This window comes from Ovis aries, chromosome 17 (genome assembly GCF_016772045.2).
Source record: "Ovis aries strain OAR_USU_Benz2616 breed Rambouillet chromosome 17, ARS-UI_Ramb_v3.0, whole genome shotgun sequence".
Taxonomy (NCBI): domain Eukaryota; kingdom Metazoa; phylum Chordata; class Mammalia; order Artiodactyla; family Bovidae; genus Ovis; species Ovis aries.
The window spans coordinates 55,917,932-55,941,253 of NC_056070.1; the positions used below are offsets into that span (position 1 = coordinate 55,917,932).

At 47.1% G+C, this 23,322-nt stretch overlaps 1 protein-coding gene across 4 annotated transcripts in view; it reads right to left on the bottom strand.

Moving 5' to 3' along the window:
- The window catches only part of CCDC60 (coiled-coil domain containing 60), a 163,795-nt gene that overhangs the window by 32,994 nt on the left and 107,479 nt on the right, over nucleotides 1-23,322 (bottom strand). For all 4 annotated transcript variants that reach the window (XM_004017586.6, XM_060401230.1, XM_042234641.2 and 1 more), the window contains exons 3-4: nucleotides 16,676-16,846; nucleotides 7,315-7,422 (exon numbers count right to left, since the gene is read on the bottom strand). In XM_004017586.6, the coding sequence (XP_004017635.3) occupies nucleotides 7,315-7,422; nucleotides 16,676-16,846 (279 nt within the window). The remainder of the gene's footprint in view (nucleotides 1-7,314; nucleotides 7,423-16,675; nucleotides 16,847-23,322) is intronic.

Sequence of the window (23,322 nt, forward strand, 5' to 3'; positions counted from 1 at the left end):
ACAGGGAAATTAGTGTTATTTATCGTATGTCTTCCCTTCCCCCTACTCCAATTAACAACTGGACTCACTGCTTTAGATTTATAAATCCTTTGCCCCCAGATGCAGCTGGATGTTGAGGAAAACCACACTGAATACATCATTTGAAAGTGTAACTAAGACACTGTTTAAAGATAGGTTTAACCTGTACTTTGTGACTTGGGGGCAATTTGTGTTATGATGAGCCAGACACTGAGAAGGACACTTGACACACAGTGTTTGTTGCTGTTCAGCTGCTCAGTTGTGTCCGACTCTTTGCGACCCCATGGACTGCAGCACGCCAGGCTTCCCTGTCCTTCACTATCTCCCAGAGTTTGCTCAGATTCATGACCACTGGGTTGGTGATGCTACCTAACCATCTAACACGGTATTTAATTCTCCCTAAACCCTGCTGGGTATAAATCATATATGAATATTGGAGAAGAGGAAACGGAGGCTTAGAGAGGGGCAATCAGTGTGCTCTGGGTCACACAGCTTGCTGCTGACAGAGATGGGAAGAATATCCTCTTTAACAACACCAACAGTCCTATAAAAGGGCGCCTCTACACCATCCTTTCTGCAGACAAGGGACTTGGGGAAGTAAAGTGAGCCACCCGAGGTCACACTAGGATTGGTGAGGGCTTGAACCTACATCTGTTTAATCCCAGAGACTGTTCTTTTGAGGACCTGAGCTCTGTTTGTGGTGCTGGTTTGGGCCCAGTGCAGTGGCCACCCTGAGCAAGGCTGGCACAGGGTTAACTCACTGCCTGCATTCTTCCTGGAAACGAGGGGGAGTCCTAACTAGCCGCCCCTCCTTGCCTGGTTCCTCCTCTTACACTAATGCGCCAGATGCCTCCATTAGAACCTGTGTAAGTGCTCTTCTCTGAAACTGCTCCTGGCTTGATCGATGCTCCCCAGGGTTCCTGGGCCTCGTGCTCAGAGGGGCATGCAGGCATCCACCCTCTAGCTTCCAGGAAGGCCTGGCTCCCAAGGTGGAACCTGAGCCCTGGGGCTCAAGTGTGGAGCTGGCCCAGGGGTATCCCAGAGAGTCCCTCAGCTTGCAGGGGAGCTGCTTCCAGGCACTCCACTCACAGCCCCCATGTTCTGGGGTGGATGTGTCCACCAGGTATTAGGAAAACTAGAGTCAGCAACTCTCTCTCTCTCTCTTTTTCTGCTAAGCCCCTTCCTTCCTTTGTTTCTCTTCTGCTTTAAAGAAACTACAAGTCCACGGTCCTCCTCCCCTTCCTCTTCCTCCCTATACCATCTTGATCCACACAGGGTAAGTGCATGTTGGCAGCTCTGGGTGCCAACAGTAGCAGTGGCTGTGCCATGTGCCTGACCCTCTGCAGACACCCCCTTTTTGTTGCATCACAGGGGGACAAGGGGCAGGTGAGCCTCGGATTCATTTCTGCAAGGGACAGGAACAGGCACAAGCCTGGCCCTTTCCTACCTTTGCTGAAAATCTTCAGACTCCCTAAACCATCTGAATGAATGATGTCCCCCTCCACTCACAAGCTGAAGTCCTAATCCCTAGCATCTTGGACTGTGACTGTACCTTTAAAGAGGTGATGAAGTTAAAATCAGGCTGTTTAGGTGGGTCCTAATCCAATCTGCCTGGTGTCCTTATGAGAAGAGGAGGTGTGACACACAAATACTAGAGCACATGCTCACGGAGGAAAGACTGTGTGAGGCCAAGGAGAAAGGACTCAGGAGGAACCAATACGTGGGCACCCTGATCTTGAGCTTCCAGCCTCCAGAACTGGGAAAGCATACATTTCTGCTTGGGAATGTCTGGGCCACCTGGTCTGTGGTGTTTTGCTATGATGGCCCTGGCAAACCAACACCCCTTCACATGGGAGAGACTGTCCCCCTCCTCAGCCCCGAGTCCCCCTGCCCCACTGTGCTGCCATCTGCAGCCTGGTGCAGTTCTGCTCAGAGGCACAAGCTTGCCGTACTCTCTCTGCACTGTGTTGAAACCCTAGCTGTGCCATCTGCTAGCTATGTGGTCTTGGCCAAAGTACTTAATTTTCCTGAGTCTCAGTTTTCTCATCTGTATGATGGTGGTAATCATTCCAGTGAAGGTGAGGTGAGGCGTTCAGCACTCTTCTGTGCTCCTGATACACACTCCCTTTCCTCCTCCTCCTCTGCCTCTCAGTGACTGGGTCTCAGGTCAGATGTCACCTCCAGCAGGAAGCCTTCCTTGATTTCTCTAGCCTCCTCTCTCTGAGGAGGTTCTGAAGCCTTCCTACCCTTACAATGTGTCCCTTTGTCCACATACATTGTGTCCCTGCTGTCTCGTAACTGCCTGTTACCTGTCTCCCTAGCCCACAAGCCAGGGAGCTTCAGCGTATTGTCTACCACAGGCAATTCTGTGCCAGGCACAGAGTAGGCTCAGTACATTTTTGGTTACTAAATGGGATATGGTGGGAATAAACTGGTTTGGATCTGACATTTTCTGGAGCTGAAAATCTGGGCACAGTTCTTCTGTGTACAACCACAGAGGTAACAAAGGAGAGTGGCGACAACAGCAAAGTGACAATAATAGTGAACTCGCCCCAGAGAGCACTTACTCTGTGCCAGCCACTGTTTTAACTGCTCTACATCCATTAGTTAAAGTCATTCTTGTAACAACACTTTGAGGAAGGTACTATCAGTATCCCCCTTTTTCAGATGAAGAAACTGAGGTCCTGGAAATTACCCAAGGTCAAAAAAGCAGCAAATGGCAAAGCTGGAACCTGAGCCCAGAGAGCTTGGTTACTGAATCTGTGTTCTAACCATCAACACAAAGTTGATGTCTCTTGTTACAGGACAGAGCCTTCCTTCCCTTTTCAGCAGAACAGGGTTTCATCCAATGGGTCTGCACCTTTTTTTCCATTTATAAAAAGTGCCTTAAAAAATGTGTGCACAAATGTTTACAGCAGTTTTGTTCATAATTGCTCAAAATTGGAAGTAACCTTTAGAGACATATGGATAAATAAACTGCGGTACATCCAGACAATGGACTGTTATTCAGTGTTAAAAAGAAATGGGCTATTAAGCCATGAAAAGCCAAGGAGAAATCTCAAAAGCGTATCACTAAGTGAAAGAAGTCAATCTGAAAAGGCTACATACTGCATGGTTCCAACAATATGACGTTCTGGAAAGCACAAAACTATGCACAAAGTAAAAGGATCAGTGGTTGCCAGGGGTTGAGGATGGGGAGAGGGAAGAATAGGCAGAGTAAACAGAGGATTTTTAGGGCAGCGAAAATACTCTGAATAATACATGAATGGATGGATACATGCTGTTATACAATTGTCTAAACCCAAAGAACGCATACCACCAACAGCAAACCCTAATGTAAACCAGGGGCTGTGGGTGATTGTGAGGCGTCACTGTCGGTTCATCGATTCTATCACATAGCCCACTCTGGTGGGGGATGGACGCACTGGGGAGGCTGGGCAGAGGGAGGAGGTAAGCGGGAAGTCTCTATACTTTCCACCCAATTTTACTCTAAACCTGAAACTGCTCTAAAAAAAAATAAGGTCTTACTGAAAAAATAAAGTATCTCAAACCCAAAGATCTCTCATCTCACATGCAGCAAAACAGAGAGGCAGAAAGAAAGGGTCCCCAGAAACATGCTTGATAGAAATTGTTCCTTTTTCATAGTGATTATCTGTCAGGTCAAAGCACAATATCTTGACTGTTATCAAATTGAAAGAGAAAGCATTTATTTTCTTAAATGTGGAGCATAATAGATGGAAACGCTAACCAGGGTGCACAAATCCTGCTTCTAAAATCCTAGCGGTCAGAACTCTGGGAGAGCTCCCAGGGGTCCATGTACCTGAATAAGCAGCCCACTCTGTTGAAACGGCCACACCAACCACAATACAAGTGGGCATCTACGTCCCTGAGAAGAAAACAACGTTTTGTCCTTTTACTAAGAGAAATCAGAAAATGCATATAAGGCACCCCATGCTGACTGTCGAGGGCAAACCAGGATAGTGGCTGTAGGCACAGTTGCTTAGGAAGGGTGGTAAGGACAGTCCAGTCAGCTCTGAGAGGAAAGGACAGGCTGTCCTCTTTCCTGCAGACAGCACCTCACCTCTCTCTCTCTCTCTCTCTCTCTATATATATATATATATATATATATATATATATATTTTTTTTTTTTTTTTAAGTATCCAGTCTTCCTTGGCATCATTGAACTGATCCCCATATAGTCATTCGAGAATTTTCAGCCGGTTCTAGGATCACTCCTATTGGGACTGAAATCCACCTCGGCTGGTGTGAAGACTTGGAATTTGAGAACTGACCCGGCAGGCTCTGCCCGGTGCTTTGTGGTAGAATGATGATAAAACTGCCTGGATTCTCCACCCCTCCCCACATCCATGTACTTTACAGTGTGATCTGGCGTCTCTCGCATCAGGAGGTGGAATCTTCATTTCCCCCATCCCTTGTATCTGGGCGTGCCTGATGTCTTGTTTGGCCAGTCGGACACAGTGGAAAGGTCCTTGGGTCCATTCTGAGCCTAAGCCTTAAGAGGCTTTGAGTGCTCAGGCTCTCGTCCTTGGAGCCCTTCCCGAGAGCCATGGAACAAGTCTAGCTAGCATGCTGCGTGATGACAGTGATGGTCCCTCCTGTCACCCTAGCCACCAACCAACCAACAGACCTGGGTCTAAGGTCCTGCCCTGGATGGGCCTGCCGCCAGCTTCCCACACACATGCAAGCCCAGCCTGGACCAGCGGAACTGATCTGGACAAGCAGACCCACCCAGCTGACCTGCAGACTTTGAACAATAAACGGTTGCCCTTTCAAGCTGCTCTACTTTGAGATGCTCTGTCATACAGCAACACATTACTGTTACAGTCTTCAAATGCAGCCAGAGCCTTTTAACAGCCAACGAAGAGAAGGGTCAGCCTTCAGTCTACTGCGGGAATGTGTGCCTGTGTTTGCAAATAAAACTTTATTGGAACACAGCCACATCATCCATTCACTGTTACTCTCACGCTGCAATGACAAAGTACAGCTGACCCTCTGCATCTCTGGATGCAGAGGGCTGACTATACTACTCCCATTTATATTCATAAAAGACATGAGCATCACAGATTTTGGTATCTGCGGAAGGTCCTGGAACCAATCCCCCACAGATACCTGTCTGCAGGTGCCAGAGAGATCATCTGGTCTGCAAAGCCTGAAATACTTACTGCCTGTCCCTTTTCCCTCTAGGAAACAGGTTGCTGATCCCTGTTCTAGGCCATAACAAATAACAGCCACCGCTGTGATCGTCACCACTACCATCCTCATCATCCAACAAACCTGACACAAAGGTCTGATTTAAAAGTCAGGAGAATTTTGTGAGAATGTTGTGAGAATTTTGGCAGGTTCTGCCTTCTCTCTGGGCTTCAGTTTCCCCATCTAGCACTGAAGGAAGATGAGCAAAAAACTCCAGTCACTTCTGCAATTGATGTAAACCTCTATTTGTTCAGATCAAAGGAAATGGGTTTTGGGACCTAGGAATATGTGTTTTTCCAGGCATTTCCTTACCTTGACATTCCCCTCACCCGAGTCCTGATCCCCAAATGATTCGGATCCAAGTAAAAGCCTAAGAACCACTTGTTTACACCATTTGGGTTCAGAAGGCCTGTCCATGGAGAGACATATGGAAGTTTAAGTGTTTCCAAGGGTCATTATGAGAAACTGCAAAACTTACTTTTGTAAAGAGATGTTTTAAGAACATCCAATTGAGGCAGCCAGTTGGAATGCCCCTAAACAAATAAGTCTGTGATGAAACTAGTCATAATATCCATCAAAGGGAGATAGGAAAAAAGTGGGGAGTGGGGCTCATGAAAAGTGGAAATACTAGTTAGGGAGAGGAATGTGTCCAAATACATGGTGTTGATGGTGATAACGATGGCGAGGCGAAGGATGGTGATATGGTCAGTGGTGCTGGTGATGATGATGTTGTCAATAGTGTTGGTAATGGTGGCATTATCCACCCACAAAATAAGTGCTCTTATTAATGACTTGACATATTGTCCTAGGATTTCAGTCCATTACTTTACGCTTTAAGTACATGAGACCTGGTAGTCCAAATACATCATGAGCTCCTCAGAGGTAAAACCTTGGGATATACCTTCTGTGTAGTGTGCGGTGGTGAGAGATCAGGCTTCTGAAATTAGACACACTTGGCTTAACACCCCAGTGCAGTGACATGCTGAGCTCTGTGACCTTGGGCAGGCTACTATACCTCTTCAAGCTTCTGTTCTCTCATCTGCAGAGACAGGCTAATAAGATACCTGTACACAAGCGCTGCTGAGAGGACTGAGTGGAACAGAGCCCACCAGAGCAGTCAGTAGTGTCATTTTTACTGCGCATGCCTTTGGGACCAAACAAATATTTGACAAATGAGCAGAAAGAGAAGTCTAGAATCCACTGCCCCATGCCCATTGCCCTAAAGCTGTGGTTCTTAGAGGAGGGGGCTGGGGCACGTGTGTGTGTGTGTGAGTGTGTGTGTGTGTGTGTGTGCGCGTGTGCGCGTGTGCATGCACCCCCAGGGGATTTGGCAATGCCTGGGGACATTCTACTTGTCAGAGCTGGGGAGGGGGTTGGCTACTAGCATCTGGTGGGTGGGGGCCATGGATGCTGCCCAGTATCCTACATCCTAAAGCGCACAGGACAGTCTTTCTCAAAGAAGAATTGTTTGTCCTTGAATGTCAATAGTGCTGAGGTTGAGCAGTCTTGCCTTAATCTCTGTCCCTGAAATCTCCCAGTTGAAAAGGGCTAACTAGTGAGAAAGGAAAAGCTGGGCTGAGAATTCTCTGGAATAGATAGGAGGGGAATGAGATGTTAAGGTTCTGGAAAGCCTGAGTATTCCTTGGAGGGTTGCTGAGCCCCTGTTACACCATGCAATGATGAGTTTGTACCTGGGGTTGGCTCAGAAGGCAGTAGGGGCTTCTCTGGGAAATAACTCCCTGAGTCTTGGGGAAAACGTGCCCCTAGAGGCTCAGGTGAGACATCTGCCAGGCTTGCGCTGCAGATAGATTTTATCAGGCTTTGCAAACTATTTGATATTAGAGTGTCTGGCTTGGTAAGGAATGGAATGACTCGGTCCCAGCTGGATTGCCGTTTAGCTCTAAGGCACCATGTCTGCTTTCTGTTATTTTTATACGCCACACAGCGTTGCTGGCCCCAGGCTCCCTGTCCCTTTCAAGAGGACAAAGGAATAGCTCCCAATGACCGTTAGCTGGTTGAGTCATTTGACCTTGGCTGTGAATGATAAAGCAGTGAAGCAAACAAGCCCGAGGTGGGACTACTTACACGTGGGCCTCAGGCAGCGAGGGCGAAATGATGCAGCTGTGCATGGGGGTGAACGGTCGCAGGATGACTTCCGCCACTGCCTTCTTCGTCTTCTCATCCCCGTATGTGCTGAAGCAGAAGCAGAAGCAGAGCGAATGACAAGCAGCAGTTTTAATTGCCCACATCTTTAGCGAGGGGTTATTTGGCAAATATCACTAGGCACCGACTATGCACCAGCCAGTAATTTCAGCTGGAAAGGTGAAGGTCCCAGAAGCAGCCAGTAATCACAGCACGTAAGACCCCCTTCTCTCATGGAGCATCTATTCTTGTGAACGAGCAGACAGAACACATAAGATCAGGCAGGCAGCTGTGTGGTACACTGATATACTAGATGAGGGGTTGGATATGTTTTCTTACCCCACTAGACAAACAGTTATGCTATTGTGGGACATTCAGTCCACATCTTGACTACTTAGTAGCATGAAAGCCACTGATGATGTAAACAGTAAGTTAATGGCAGGGTTTAAATAAAACTTTATTTACCAAACCAGCTTGGGGGCCCAGGGGCTGGAGTTTGCTGACCCGTTCCTCACCCCCTCACTCCCACTAGTAAGTGATACATGCTATGGGGAGAATAAAAGAGAAGGGAGTTCAGTAGGGCTGGGAGAGCTAGGGGCTGCAATCTTAAACAGAATGATTGGGGCAGGCATGGCTGAGAAGGTGACATTTGATAAGAATTTGCAGTGGAAGGGAGCGAGCCATTCATCCGTCTGGGGGCAGAGCCTTCTGGAGAGAGGCAGTGATGGGCGCAAACGTCCTGGGGTGGGAGTGTGTTTTAGAGACGGCCAGGAGGCACGTTTGTCTGGAGTGGAGTGAGCAACAGAAAGAGGAGAGAGGGAGGGATGCAGAGAGAACAGGAGCTTTGCAGACCAGTGCGAGGACCCTGGCCTTTTCTGTGAATGACAGTAAAGGATTCTGAACTGAAACAAGACATGATGAGACTTCTTACAAAGGAGCCCTCTGGCTGCTGTTTTGAGAGTGGCCGATGGCAGGGGAAGAGGGCCAGGAGACAGATGAGAAGTGCCATGATAACTTCAGCTGGAGACAGCATGCTGGCTTGTGCCGGGGTCCTAGCAATGGGGATGGTGAGAAGTGAAAACGTCAGGATGGACACAGGGAAGGAGCTGCCTGGAGTCAGTGGTTCTCAGTTGTGGTCCTTCCCTTAAAGAGACTTCTCCCAACCCTCCAGACTATTGACTCACCAGCTAGATGAATTGGCTGTGAGATGCGGGGACCTAGAACTTCATAAGTGGGCACAAGTGTTCCCCCAAAGATCAGCCACAACCAGGCATACCTCTTCCAAAGCCCATTCCCTGCCCCACAGGGAACACAGGGGCTTCCTCTGAAGCCAAAACCATCACAGGAAGGGAGGGGACATGAGGCTTACAGAGACGTGAATCAGCCCAGACAGACACTTGTCTGAAAAAGACTGCTTCAAAAAATGAAAAACATTAAGCTACATTTAATAACATAAATAAGTTTTTTGTTTTTTCAGCACCATCATGGAGTAAGTCATTTCAGTCAGAGAAAATAGTCTTTTTTTCCCCTTAATTTTGGCCTGCCTGAGTCATAGGGCAAATATTTTTTGCCCATGACCAAATCGAGCCCACAGACACATCTTAATAAGCCTACTGTGTGCATAATGGAATCAGTTGTCTGTATTTTAAAACTGGGAGATGTCACACAAAGATGGAGACTGTAAAGTTCTTGCCACTCTGGGTAAGAGGTGGGTGGGGTCCAAGATCAAGACCATTGCCCACCTATGCAGGAGGTGGGTACCCCTTGGGTTGCTTGAGACTTAAGAGCCCCTGGCATCTCACTCCCAGCCTGCCCTGAGTATTCAGGCTACCTGAGTGCTCCTTTAAAGCCTTGTAGTTTTCTCAGCCTGAGCACTTAAACATTGACTGAATCATTGACAGGTTCCCTGATTCATTCATGTCTACCCACATTTATCCAACATCTCTGTGCTAGGGGCTGCGGGTGCAGTGATGCAGGAGACAGAACCAGCCCTGCCTTCTGGAGCTTAGAGCCTCATGGGGGAGATGAGCTTCACACAAACACAGTTGTGACAAGACTCAGTGGGAGCATGAATGGTGCTCAGATAGCCCCAAACAGAGAATCTGGCTGAAACTGAGTCTGAGAATACTGTCCGGAGGGAGTTGTATCAATTTAGAAATATATGCCCCAAGTCTCTTTCAGTGGGAAGGTGGCTTTATAATATATAGTCCCATTTCCCTGAAATCTTGGCTCTGTGAATGGCTGGGCCAACAGGACGTGTCAGAAGCAGCATGATGCCCATTTCTGGGCCCAGCCTCCAGGAGCTGGCAGCTTTTCTGTTCTATGTCTTGGGAGGCTCACTCTTAATTTCTAGCCACCAGCATGCTGGTGGCGGTGGGGGGTGGGGGGGTAGCGTGGCGGGGCGGAGACGCGGGAAGGCTGTGAAGAGCCTCCTGGGGGCAGAGTCCTGGCCGAGCTCAGAGTGACAGCAGCCCCAAGGTGCCACTCACATGGATGAGCCCTCTCGGAAACAGACACTCACTCTGAGCCATCCCAGCTGGTTCTGTAGATGATCCTTCCGCCCTGAACCCCACTCAAATGGCAGATGTGTGAGTGAAATAGATGTTTGCTGTCTTGAGTTAATGGGTTTTGGAGTGGTTGCTCACAGCAACAGTAACTGGAACAAAAGTAAATATTGAGCTGAGATCTGCAGGTTGAATGAGAATTAAGTAGGCAGAGGGTGGGGCAAGAGGCCCTGTGGAAGAGGGAAGGTGGGGGAAAGTGTGGCTGGAGGGGAAGACAAGGGCTAGGCTGTCCGGAGCCTCGCAACCCCAGGTCAGACTTTTCCAGTCCTCATCTTATAAAGAATGGTGGCCGTTGAAGATTTTAAATCGGCAGCAGTTTATGTTTGGAAAGATCACTCTGGCTTAGCATAGGGAAAGGAGACGGAGGGAGGCAGAAGAGGTGAAGTGGGGGCACCCACTAGGAATTTACCCTCCTTCTGGGACTTTGAGGACAATCCTGGGGTCATAGAGTTAACTAGAGTCGGACCAGAATAAGGGGACTTTCCCAGTGGTCCAGAGGTTAAGGCTCTTCACTTCAAATGCAGGGGGCAGGAGTTCAATCCCTTGGCAGGGAACTAAGATCTCGCAAGCTGCAAGGCACACCAGAAAAATAAATAGGAGCAGAATCTAGGTCCCCAGACTTCCATTTCCATAGGCTCTTAATTCCGCCCTGGAGCTGAGGAAACCACAAGCCAGTATGTTGGTGCTCGGAGTCTTACTGGCTCCACCTAGTCCCCCAGTAGTTTGGAATATGTGGAAATTAACCCAGCTTTTACACTCCTTAATTTCTTGTTTTATGTTTCCTCTCAACTGCAATAATAAGACAAATTCTACCCATTGTTTTTTTTCACCTTTTCCAGCTGAATTTGCAGCTGAGAAATGAGGTCACTGAACACAGTGAGAAAGACTGCTTGCAGGCAGGAATCTTTGGGGACATGCTTGATTTTCTTTCTTCCCTAAATAGCTTGTCAGATTTAAAACTTTGGTCTGAAAGAACTTACCCTATGGTCTTAGACTGGGGGGGTGGGTTGGTGGGGAGAGGGGGGGATAATTCCTTTTAATCCCTTTTACTTTTATAACGCACAGGATCAAACACTGTGTTAAAAAAGCAGTTCTAAATGAACACTTGTATTTTTGATAATTCTGTGATTGGAATTATATTTATAGAACATAGCTCTTAGATGTGAGATACTTTCTAGCCTGCCTGGAAATTGAGATTTTTAGCCATAGATCTGAGGGTTGTAGGTAATTGAGGCCCAGGGAGATCAAATTCATTTCACTGTGTAATAACAGCTAGCAATTACTAGGCATGTCTCATATGTCAGGCTCTATATTAAGCATTATTTTATTCAATCCTCACAACAAATTTGAGAGCTTGGTGAGGTTCACAAGCGTGTAGAGAGAGGAGCCTCAGAGTGGCACAGTGACTTGCCCAAAGTTAAACAGCTGTTACGTGCCAAGTTGGGACTTGAACCTCAGTCCTGTGCTCTTACCCACCTCTTCGTACTGGTATGGACCATCTCCCAGTGCTATTTTATAACACCTGCCTCCCCACCTGCATCTGATGGCTATGTGCAATAATGGCCTCCAGTTTTATTTTAATAACCAGCATTGCACAGCTTATAGAATCCACTGGGTAAGACATAACCAGACCAATGTCTATGAGAGGCATGATCTCATGCATATTTAAACTTATTAAACTTTAAATAAACCATGTCACGCACACTGAAACATGGATTGGAGAGGGAAGGATTGTGTTCTGCAACCATGGATTAATGACCATGTGCAAACGTTAAAACTGAACTATTGAAATGGTCACAGAAGGGTCCTTAACAGAGGCCATCTTCCCCAGCACCTGTCTGTGTGCTTGTTAATCCGAGAAAAAAGCTCTTCTAAGTAAGAGCCACGAGTTCATTCCTTCTCTTTATTCTAGAGAAAGGCCGCCAGCTGGCTAGTGTCATTGGAAGTACCAGACTCAAAGAGCGTCACTGGGCTCTTAGGTGACACTATGGGCAAGATTTGCTCTGAGCTCTTGGGACCTTTACAGAAAGGGTGAGACTCCTTAAATTCATTGAGTGGCTTTGTCTATCCTGTGCCCCTTCAAGGTCCTGGGAGGACACTTCACTAGGGTCCCCTGAGTGGCTGGATGGTGGTGGCTCAGGTCATGGATTGCTTGCTTTTCTTTTTTCACTCTGAAAATCACGTTTCTGATTTTTGGCAAAAGATAAACACCATCACAGCTTCTTCCTCCAGCCCTGGCCTTTCTAAGCAGGCATGCTGGCTGTAGGATTTCTGGTGGACTGAAATAGCAGGGTATAACCACATCTCCTTTGTGTCACCCAACAAACTCCCACTGAGCACTGAAGGTCCTATGGGGACCTTCAGTGGGACCTTTTGGGGAATTCTTTCCAGATTTCCTTTCCACTTCCAAAACTGAAGGGGCTGGACACTGTGAAATAATGGAAATCTATCTATCTGTATCTATATATCAGTCTCTGCCCCCAGTTCCTGGCACAGAGTTCCTAAAACTCTTGGAAATTCCTAAGTGATACAAGAGCACCAGGAGCTGCTCTTGTTCTAATGTTTGGTGTTATACCCTGGATCATGACACAGAGTTCCCAAATCTCTTGGGATTTCCTGGGTGACCAGAGTGTCTTTTTATTCAAATGTGGCAACTCTTAGTGGGCTCCTGGATAGCTTCAGGATAGGGACTGGTTACCAGAAAGACTGAGCCATTAGAAGCTGAGAACTCCCTGGGAAGGGGAGAGGCGCTAGAGGCTGAATTAACAACAGTTCATGCCTATGTGATGAAGCCTCCATAAAAATCCCAGAAGTACGGGGTTTGGAGAGCTTCTGGGTTGATAACCACATCCAAGTAACAGGAGGAGGGCAAACCCTCCAACTCCACAGGGACTGAAGCTCCTGCGCTTGGGACCCTCCCAGATCTCACCCTATGTACTTTATCTTGGTGCTCATCTGTACTCTTTATTATATAATAAATGGGCCTGGCATGCTGCAGTTCATGGGGTCGCAAAGAGTCAGAGAAGACTGAGCGACTGAACTGAACTGAACTGAAATAGGAAAATGTAAGTCGGTATATCCCTGAGTTCTGTGAGCCACTCTAGAAAATGATCAGACTCAAAGAGGAGGTCATGAGAACCCTGATTTACAGCTGGCTGATCAGAAGTACAGCTGACAGCCTGGGACTAGTGATTGGCATCTGATGCGGGGGGTCACCTTGTGGGCGTGAACCCTTAACCTGTGGGCTCTGATGCTAACTCCACGTGGAAAGCATCAGAACTGAATAGGATGGTAGGACACCCCACTGGTGTCACAGACATTTGGTTGGTGTGGGGGAAAACCCCACACATCTGGTGTCCGAAGTATGAGTGTGGCCGTGGCATGACAGCAAAGGAGAAACACACGGGAGGAGGGTCCTCCTTTCGCAGGCACACTTCAGGGCACTTTGGGTGCACGCCATGGTGTCGTGTCGTGGCTTCACGCGTGGTGGGGGCTGTTCCTCCGCCCTTTTCACATCTTCATGCCATCAGAAGGCCTGCACACAGTATGTCTTCAGTACATAAATGACTGGCTATACAATGAGACTGGGCCAGGGTTGAGACTGTCCCCCGTCTCACCCCTACACTTACTGGGAAGCCAAGATAAAGGTCTAAGACCATAAGGCGCTAAGGGGCCATGAATATTTTAGTGAAGATCTTGTGGGGAAACCAAGAAATAGCTTTACATTTCTCATGCACGTGTGCTTAGTCATTTCAGTTGAGTCCAGCTGTTTGTGACCCTATGGACTGTAGCCCACTGGGCTCCTCTGTCTATGGGATTCTCCAGACAAGAATATTGGAGTGAGTTGTCATGCTCTCCTCCAGGGGATCTTCCTGACCCAGGGATTGAACCCATATCTCCTGAATCTCCTGCATTGCAGGTGGATTCTTTACCGCTGAGCCACCAGGGAAGGCCTTACATCTCACACTCTGAGGCAAAGCCTTATAAAAACCCTCATTAGATATTTCTGTTCTCACCCAGTGATGGCTGCCCTTTCGCTCTTCTCTCTTCCAAAGGGTCCCTTCTCCTCACACCCTTAGCCTGTCTGCTGAATGTCCCCGTTCTATCTATCCGGGAAGCCTTTGTGCTCTTCCTCTGTATCTGCTTGTTCACCTGAATACCCTTTGCTCGCCAAAGGCAGCTTCTCCTTGGGATGCTCACTCCCTGGAAGGTATGCGGGCGGGGGCTGTAAGTCACAGAATTGTCTCTCCTCTTAAATAAATGCCCAAATGGTGGGCTAGTTTATTTAGACCAATGTTTTAGATATAAATAACCAAAAATGTTGGACAAAATATTCTTTTTAAAAAAGTGTCAAAGAGCCGACAACAAAGTGGGAATCTCTTAGCCAAAACTGGAGTGAGACTGGAGACCACTAGAAAGGTGAGGCAGCCTGAGTGCTGCTTTGGTCCTAAGGACGTCTGTCAAGCTGTAAAAGGTTAGTCCCTCTGACAGCTTCACAAGGCAAGGGGGATGGAAAACAAAGTCTGCCCAAATGAGGAATCAAAGAGGAGAGAGACCTTCCTTACAATAAGTGTGGTTCCCAAGGGCCACACTTCCAGGGGAAAGATGACTAGAACCATACCAGCCCTTCGTGGTCCACACTCAGGGTTCCCAACAGTCACAGGGAACCTTGAGCTTTAAGAGGATTGGCAACCACCAGTGTCCAGCCTGACCCTCACCCCCACTCCAGGGCCTCCCAGAGGAGAACTCCCTTCATCCCCTCTTCAGTTGAAATTTACATAACATAAAATTAACTGTTTCAAAGGTTGCAATTCAATGGCATTTGAACCAATGGTTGTACAACCATCTCCTGACTCTAGCGCCAAAATATTTTCATCAGCCCCAAAGGAGACACTGCACCCACTAAGCCGTCACTCTCTTATCTGCCCCACTTCCTCAGCCCTTGGTAACCACCAGTCTACTTTCTGTTTGGGATGAACCTCAAAACATTCAGGTAAGTGAAAGAAGCCAGACACAGAAAGGTCCCACACTGTGCGACTCCACTGACAGGACTATTGCTTTTAAGATGCACGCATTCATATTTCTTGATGTTAATGAGAGGGCTTTCCAGTGGAGTGGTAGAGAATCCATGTGCCAATGCAGGAGACATAAGAGATGCGGGTTCGATCTTTGCGTTGGAAGGACTGTGAAGAACAGAATTTGGGGAGCGGTGCAGAAGAAAGGGACTATCTGCTGTGAATCCCATTTCCTCCTTAGGCACCAACATGGCAACTTGGGTTCCTAAAGTCAACTCTAGCACAGTAACTCTCAACCATGGCTCCACATGGGAATTCTCGAGGGGAGCTTTGAAAAAGGCTATGTCCAGGTAACACCCTCAGAAAGTCTGATATTGTCATGGGTCTGAGAAGCACCCAGGTGACTCTGAAGTGGAGCCAGGCAGAGCCCATTGCTTTATCAGGACAGCGGCTACGGTGGCAGGCCATTCCTATCACATGTATTGGGTTGGTCAGAAGTTCATTCAGGGTTTCCCATAACATCTTATGGAAAACTGGGGCCAGCCCAACACTTCCTCTCTGCCTGCTGTAGCATTTCCTTCTCATCCCTGATTTACGCCTTGTTCGCTCTGCCCAAGAGAAGTATCCCCGGAGCTTGTTTCTGCAGAATGGCACAATCCATGAAAGTTGGTGTCACTCAGTTTGGGACTTAGGGGACGCTTTCCATAATTCAATAATGGGAATTATGTAAGCATCTCTAAGCCTCATTCTTAATCTCTAAAAGCGAAAAGAAAGTGAAGTCGCTCAGTTGTGTCTGACTTTTTGCGATCCCATGGACTGTAACCTACCAGGCTCCTCTGTCCATGGGATTTTCCAGGCAAGAGTACTGGAGTGGGTTGCCATTTCCTAATCTCTAAAATGGGGCTAATCATAGCATCTATCTCATAGGAACATTTCGAAAATTTGACAGAAAGATGTGCACAAAGCACATGGTAGACAGACACCCCTTATAAATTGTGATTATTCGCATGGTTATTGTTACATGATAGGGTATTTCATAATGTTCCAGTCTGTTGATGGTCCTCTCCCAACCAGAGGAGAGACCTTTACAAAAAGAGGGAGGCTACTGTATTCAACAAACCACAACAATTTTTTTTTTGGTTCCCTTGCTTTGGGTGGACACTGAACTAGGATCTCAGGTTTCAGGAGAAGGTCTAGAACAGGGATATTGATCTGTAATGAAACAAAGTAGTGTACAAACACAGTATGGGAACTCGAAAGAGTCAGAATGGATTTTGGAGGTGGTGGGCTGAAATCCCGGAAGCTGCAGGAGAGGGTGGCATTTAAGCTGAGCTTGTAAGGATAAGGGATAAGTAGCACTTTAGTAGGGAGAGGATGTAGTAGGGAACAGCATTTAAGGCCCAGGGAACAGCACAAGAAAATATCTAGAGGTAGGGATAAACCTTGGAAGAAGAGGGAAAGAAGCACATCTGGGGACATGCAAGATTTCCTGGTTAGCTCTTGGCTCTGGATATGAGAACGGACATGTGTAGTAGAAGATCACTGAATATCTGAAGGTGAGGCTGGCGAAGTAGGTTGGGTCAGATTGAAAGAAGTCATCAGACACCAGCCTAAGAAGGGGCTTCCTGTGCGAGACAGCTGCCACCCCTCAACCCAACCAGCCAGTGTTCCTTCTCAATGGTCCTTCCCAAGGCCACGGGGCTGCAGCGACAGAGGTCTACTTACGGCAGAACCAAATCCCCATACTGGATATCTGACAGCATTTTGGCTGGTTGGAATTTATTTCTTTCTTCCTCTTTTAGTTTCTCCAGTTGTTGCTGCTTCTTTTTCAAAGCACTCTCCTCCCTCAGGATGGTGAAGTATCCACGGCCAATCTTCACCCACTGAATTAAGGTGCTGAAGAAAAGAAAGAGGGAGAAAGATGGGCTGGCTCTCAAGGCAATGTCTTACTATCTCGGGACCGACAATTAACTGAAGGACACTCTCAGGCCCAGTAGCAGGAGTCTTCCTGTCTTTAGAATTCCAAAGTCAGAGTTACTTACGCTAAGCTTGACTTCTACCGAAGACCACCTCCTACCAAAGACCTTGAACAAATTATCTAACCTTTCCAGGTTTTGGTTCCACCACTCAACAAATACTTATTGAGTGCCTGCTGTGTGCTAGGCACTCTGCTAGGTACTATGAAATGAGAATAACAATCCACATCCTGGAGGACCGATTTAATTGGCAGTATTTTTATTTGTTTTGTTTGTCATGGTTTGTCTTAGATTCCACGACGTGTGATATTTGAGTTCCATACACGTATGTCACTGGAAGGTCACTGGCAATCTTTTCCTAAGTGTAGACCTTGCTTCTCAGCCAGTAAACTTTTCTGAATTTCTACGCTACATGCCACATTCTTAATCTCTAAAATGGGGTTAATCATAGCATCTATCTCATAGGAGCAATTTGAAATTTTCACAAAAATGTGGCGGCAAGGATCAGGTGTCACCTGTCCAGCCACGTTCTTGTCACAGCAAAATAATCTCTCAGGTTCCTCATGCATAAAACTGTGCAAAATCAAATGACTGTGTACCGGGTGGAACACAGTGAGGCCAGATTATACATAACTGGCCCTGAATTGTCCATGTGGGCTTTTAAGCTTAGGGATGCAAGCAGTTGATGTGAGGTGGAATTCGTATTTGAAACAAAAATGCTCCTCTGTTTCACTTTCAAGCTTCTGAACCCACTCATCAAAGGATACCCTGAGATTGCCAGATAAGCTGATAGAAAAACCAGAGCCATGTGCAACCCTTCAATTCCACAAAAGAGGATTTTCTCGATGTGGCACAAACAAAGCAAATGCAGAGCTAATCTGGGAGCTGGGGCTGGCGTGACAGCAAACGCTATTTCATGATTACGTTACTTCATGGAGCCTCTTTGCTCAGAATTTGGTTCAGAGGTCAAGGCTGTCGTCATACACACAGCACAAAGGCATAAAATGACACAACTCACATTGTGAGGCTTTCTGGGCAGAGCAGGGGTGGCTTAGGGTTTTGTGGGAGTAGGGCTGGGGCAAGGGGTCCTTTGTTTGTGTGGGGACTGAGCTCTCCAGCAACAAACAAGGAGCACCTCGGGTTTCTTATTATAACGCTCCCCCCTCATGTGGGCAGAGGGAAGGTGGGTTGGGCAGCTCAGCAGCGTCAAAGGTCACACAATGAAATCAGAAGGATGGAAGAAGACGGTGGAGAGTAAGACGGGGAGATCACCTGCCTCCCCACAAACTCATCAGAATATGGAACAACTCCTGCAGCACCACTTCTACATGACAGCTGAAGACCCCAGACCTCCAAAAAGGCAAGCCAATCTCCTTAGCACGAGAAAGCAAAGCAATATTGTAAAGCAATTATCCTTCCACTGGAAATAAATTTTAAAACAGTGAAGTCAGACTCGTCATAGCATTGATTCACAGCCAGTTTCAAATGCGAGTGTTTGCCTAAACAGCTGCATCTTTATTAACCATTCAACAAAGACGTACTGAATACCCACTGTGTGCCAGGAGCTGCTCTAGGTGCTGAGATTCAGCAGCAAACAAAACAGCTCACAGCATCCTGGTCCTCATGAAGCTCCTATTCCAGGGGGTGGAGACAGACACGGAACAAAGCAGTGAACTGTAGGTGACACGCTAAGTACTGGGAGGAGCATGAAGCAGGGACACGGGAGAGTGAGAGACAGGACTGGCGGAAGGGTTAGCGCCATTTCGAACTCATGGTCAGTGAAGGCCTGGATGTTTCTGCAGGCCAAGGAATGCCAAAGATGGCCAGCAAGCCACCAGAAGCTAGGAGAGCGGCATGGAACAGAGTTTCTCTCTCAGGAGTCAGAAGAAACCCACCCTGCTGATACCTTGATCTTGCACTTCTAGACTCCAGAACTGAGACAACACATTTCTGCTGTTTAAGCCACCCAGTTTGTAGTACTTTGTTACTGTGGCCCTAGGAAACTAAAGTACAGTATGATCACATATTTAAACCTACACGTGGAACAGCCCAACTCTTTGTTTTCTTTGACTGCGAAGGTTAACAAAATTCTTAAGAATTTTATAATAAGTGACAGGCTGATGGTCCATGCCACAGCAAATAAAAGGGGCTGGAGTATTATGTGCCAAGCCCTGAGCTGACACCTATTTTGTCTCAGAGTCTGTGCTAGGCGGTTACTATGTGTCAAGTTCTGTTCAAGCACTGGCATTACAATGAAGGATGCATCTTCAAAGAATTCACAGACTCCACCTCTACATCTAAGTTACCTTATTTCTACAAAAGTAGAGATTAAGAGTTTGGCAAGAATTTTATTTGACTTGGTTATGCCCTTATTCCAAAAAGGGTTCAGTTCAGTTCAGTTCAGTCACTCAGTCGTGTCTGACTCTGCGACCCCATGAATCGCAGCACGCCAGGCCTCCCTGTCCATCACCAACTCCCGGAGTTCACTCAAACTCACATCCATCGAGTTGGAGATGCCATCCAGCCATCTCATCCTCTGTCATCCCCTTTGCCTCCTGCCCCCAGTCCCTCCCAACATCAGAGTCTTTTCCAATGAGTCAACTCTTCACATGAGGTGGCCAAAGTACTGGAGTTTCAGCTTTAGCATCATTCCTTCCAAAGAACATCCAGGGCTGATCTCCTTCCGAATGGACTGGTTGGATCTCCTTGCAGTCCAAGGGACTCTCAAGAGTCTTCTCCAACACCACAGTTCAAAAGCATCAATTCTTCAGGGCTCAGCCTTCTTTACAGTCCAAATCTCACATCCATACATGACCACTGGAAAAACCATAGACTTGACTAAATGGACCTTTGTTGACAAAGTAATATCTCTGCTTAGGGGCAGACAATTTAAAAAGTGAGAAAGGCAGGAGACGTGACGAATAAGGAAACAAGATCAGGTAAGACAAGTATCAAATCTCATGACACACGAGCTAGTACACAGATTTGGCCCAGAGCATCCTAGAAGCCAATGCAAAGAGGGAAACATAACCCCTCATGTGATTTCCAATGACCATGAGACATCAAAAAGCTGTTTGGGTAATGGCTAGCCATTCCAGGTGGAAGAGGAAGAGATTTCTTTCAAGGATCTGAATAAGGAGGACACAGTGAAAAGCCAAGTCTGCAACACACCTCTGGATGTGGGTATTGATGAATGCCTGTCTTACTGGTGAACTCACAGAAGAGACTAGGGGAGATGGTGGTTGCCAGTTTGAGGAATCTAGCAAGTTTTCTGGTAGAATTGCAGCTTCTGTCAAGCAAGGCAGCCAGACTCCCAGCTGTTAGATCCTCTGGAAAGAACTGGTTGAGATGAACAGAGGTGGCTGGGGGCAGTGTGTATGTGTGTGCGTGTGTCTGTGGTGGGGCGGGGGGCGGGTAAATGTCCAGGCCCTCAGGTCAGACCCACGAACCTGTTCTGGGAACTTCAGGACTGTGGGGTGTTCATTCCACGTGCCGTGAAGCGCGCCCCTGCTACTGCAGAAGTCCATTTAAAACTGCCTAACCTTTTATCAAATTCTTGTTTAATTCCCTTGCATGTTTCCTCTATTTTCTTCATCATTATTGCTGTTACCAGGCTATCTGCGGGAAGGGAGGTATTTACAGTGAAGAGCAGTTTCTGCCATTAAGTCCACTCACCCAGCACCTCCTGCTCACTGCTTCCCACAATGTAAAACTCCCCTGGCTAACATTGCAAAAGGAGCAATGGGGAGGCAAATAATTAACTGCATCAGGCAAGCAGAGGAAGGAGCAGATTACAGAATGCAAAGTTTCCTCCACCCAAAGCCACTTCCTCTTCACTGATGCAGTGGAGAAGGTTTTTACATTTAAGAGACATACGTTCTCTCTACAGGAGTCTGTGTGAGCTGATGAATGAAAAATGTGCAGTATGACAATAGGAATAGTCTCCTGGGGCACAGCTGAGTCAGACTGAAGGGGCAGGTTTCCCTCCAAGCACCTCCTGATCTGAGAGCCAGTGGATGCGGTGCTGAGGCTTGGAGGGGCAGGCTCTGGATGGGGTGGGTCTCTGCTACCTGCTTAGGCAGATTTTGAAGTTCACTGAACCACAGTCTCTCCACCTCCAAATGAGGAAAAAAGTCATTCCTGCCTCCAAGGGCTGCTGGGAGGGTTAAATGAGACGGGGGATGTAAAGAGCTTAGCGTAGTATCTCAATGATTGGGTACTATGATTACTACTGTCAACTCACTGAGCAGTTGTGATCTGCAGTTAAGAAAACAGAAGGAAGAGGTTAAGTGAATGATGAAGATCATAGTGGCTGGAAAGTAGCAAGCAAGGGTTGGGAGCCCCCAGGGCTGATTCTGGGATTTCTCTCTCCGCCTGCATATGCTGCAAACACCAGACTATTCAGTTGAGTTTAGTTCAATTCAGTTGCTCAGTCGTGTCCGATTCTTTGCGACCCCATGAATTGCAGCATGCCAGGCCTCCCTGGTCCGTCACCATCTCCCGGAGTTCACTCAGACTCACATCCATCGAGTCTGTGATGCCATCCAGCCATCTCATTCTTGGTTGTCCCCTTCTCCTCCTGCCCTCAGTCCCTCCCAGCATCAGAGTCTTTTCCAATGAGTCAACTCTTCACATGAGGTGGCCAAAGTACTGGAGCTTCAGCTTTAGCATCATTCCTTCCAAAGAAATCCCAGGGCTGATCTTCAGAATGGACTGGTTGGATCTCCTTGCAGTCCAAGGGACTCTCAAGAGTCTTCTCCAACGCCACAGTTCAAAAGCATCACTTCTTCAGCACTCAGCCTTCTTCACAGTCCAACTCTCACATCCGTACATGACCACAGGAAAACCATAGCCTTGATTAGATGGACCTTAGTCGGCAAAGTAATGTCTCTGCTTTTGAGTATATTATCTAGGTTGGTCATAACTTTTCTTCCAAGGAGTAAGCGTCCCTTAATTTCATGGCTGCAATCACCATCTGCAGTGATTTTGGAGCCCCCCAAAATAAAGTCTGACACTGTTTCCCCATCTATTTCCCATGAAGTGATGGGACCAGATGCCATGATCTTTGTTTTCTGAATGTTGAGCTTTAAGCCAACTTTTTTGCTCTCCTCTTTCACTTTCATCAAGAGGCTTTTAGCTCCTCTTCACTTTCTGCCATAAGGCTGGTGTCATCTGTATATCTGAGGTTATTGATATTTCTCCTGGCAATCTTGATTCCAGCTTGATTCCAGTCCAGCGTTTCTCATGATGTACTCTGCATATAAGTTAAATAAGCAGGGTGACAATATACAGACTATACAGACTCTTCAGTAGAGAGCTTTAAAGTTTCAAGTTGATGTATCTCTGGGCTGTTCTTATTGCACAGGGCTCACCTCTAGGCCCTCAGAAGAGAAAATGGTGGTGTACATGTTCCTTCTTTAGGCCATGTTTAATTCAATCCAAGTCACCACCTGCGGCAGATTAGGTCATCGTTCACCGGATACTCCCTCCATCCCCCCTTCCCCGCTTCCCTACATTCAGGGGTGGATTGTACACCCAGCATCCTGATTTTGAGCTTCACCATGTGACTTCTTTGGCCAATGGGATGTTAGCAGGTATGACCTGAACAGAAGCTTGAAATAAGCTTGCTCAGTTGGGTCCATGACAAGAACCAAACCCACTATTTTGTTGACCCCAGAAGAGTAAAAAAGTCATGGAACAGATCTGAACCAGCTGATCTCAACCTAAGTCAGCCAAATTCGTTATCCCACAGATGTATAAGCAAGGAAGAAATACTGAAAATCACTGAGTTTCAGGGTAGCTTGTTACACAGCATTGTGGTGAAAACAGCTGACAAATACATCATTTGTTATAAGACATGACATTATTTTATGAATCACAAAGAAGGAAAACCCCATGAAAAGTCAATTGAGACATAATTGTATGTTGTATTTCCAGTACAGAGATGTTAAAATGTGAAAAAGGTGTCTATTAGATATGACAAAATATGGCGCTGAGAAAATCATGCCTCAGACCTGAGCAGACACGATGTGGCACAGAGCTCGGGGCGTAAGGCAATTAACAGCCCCCTCAGAGAAGTGTCTGTTGATAGCATATCTGATAAGCTGTGTAATTTTCTGTGAGATCAAGAGTCCTTTCTGATTGTGAGATTTACCCACACATCTGTTAATCTTTACCGAGCCATTCCACCCTTGAGTGATGTTATCTAGCTTCTTGCTACTCGAAGTATGGTCCCTGGACCATCAGCATCAGCAACACCCAGGAGCTTGTTAGAAAGGCAGAATCTTTGGTGTCCCCCTCAGACCTCTTGAATGAGGGTCTGCATTTTCACAGGACCCCTAGATGACTCATATACACATAGAAGTTTGAGGCACGCTGGTTTAGCTGTCCTATTCC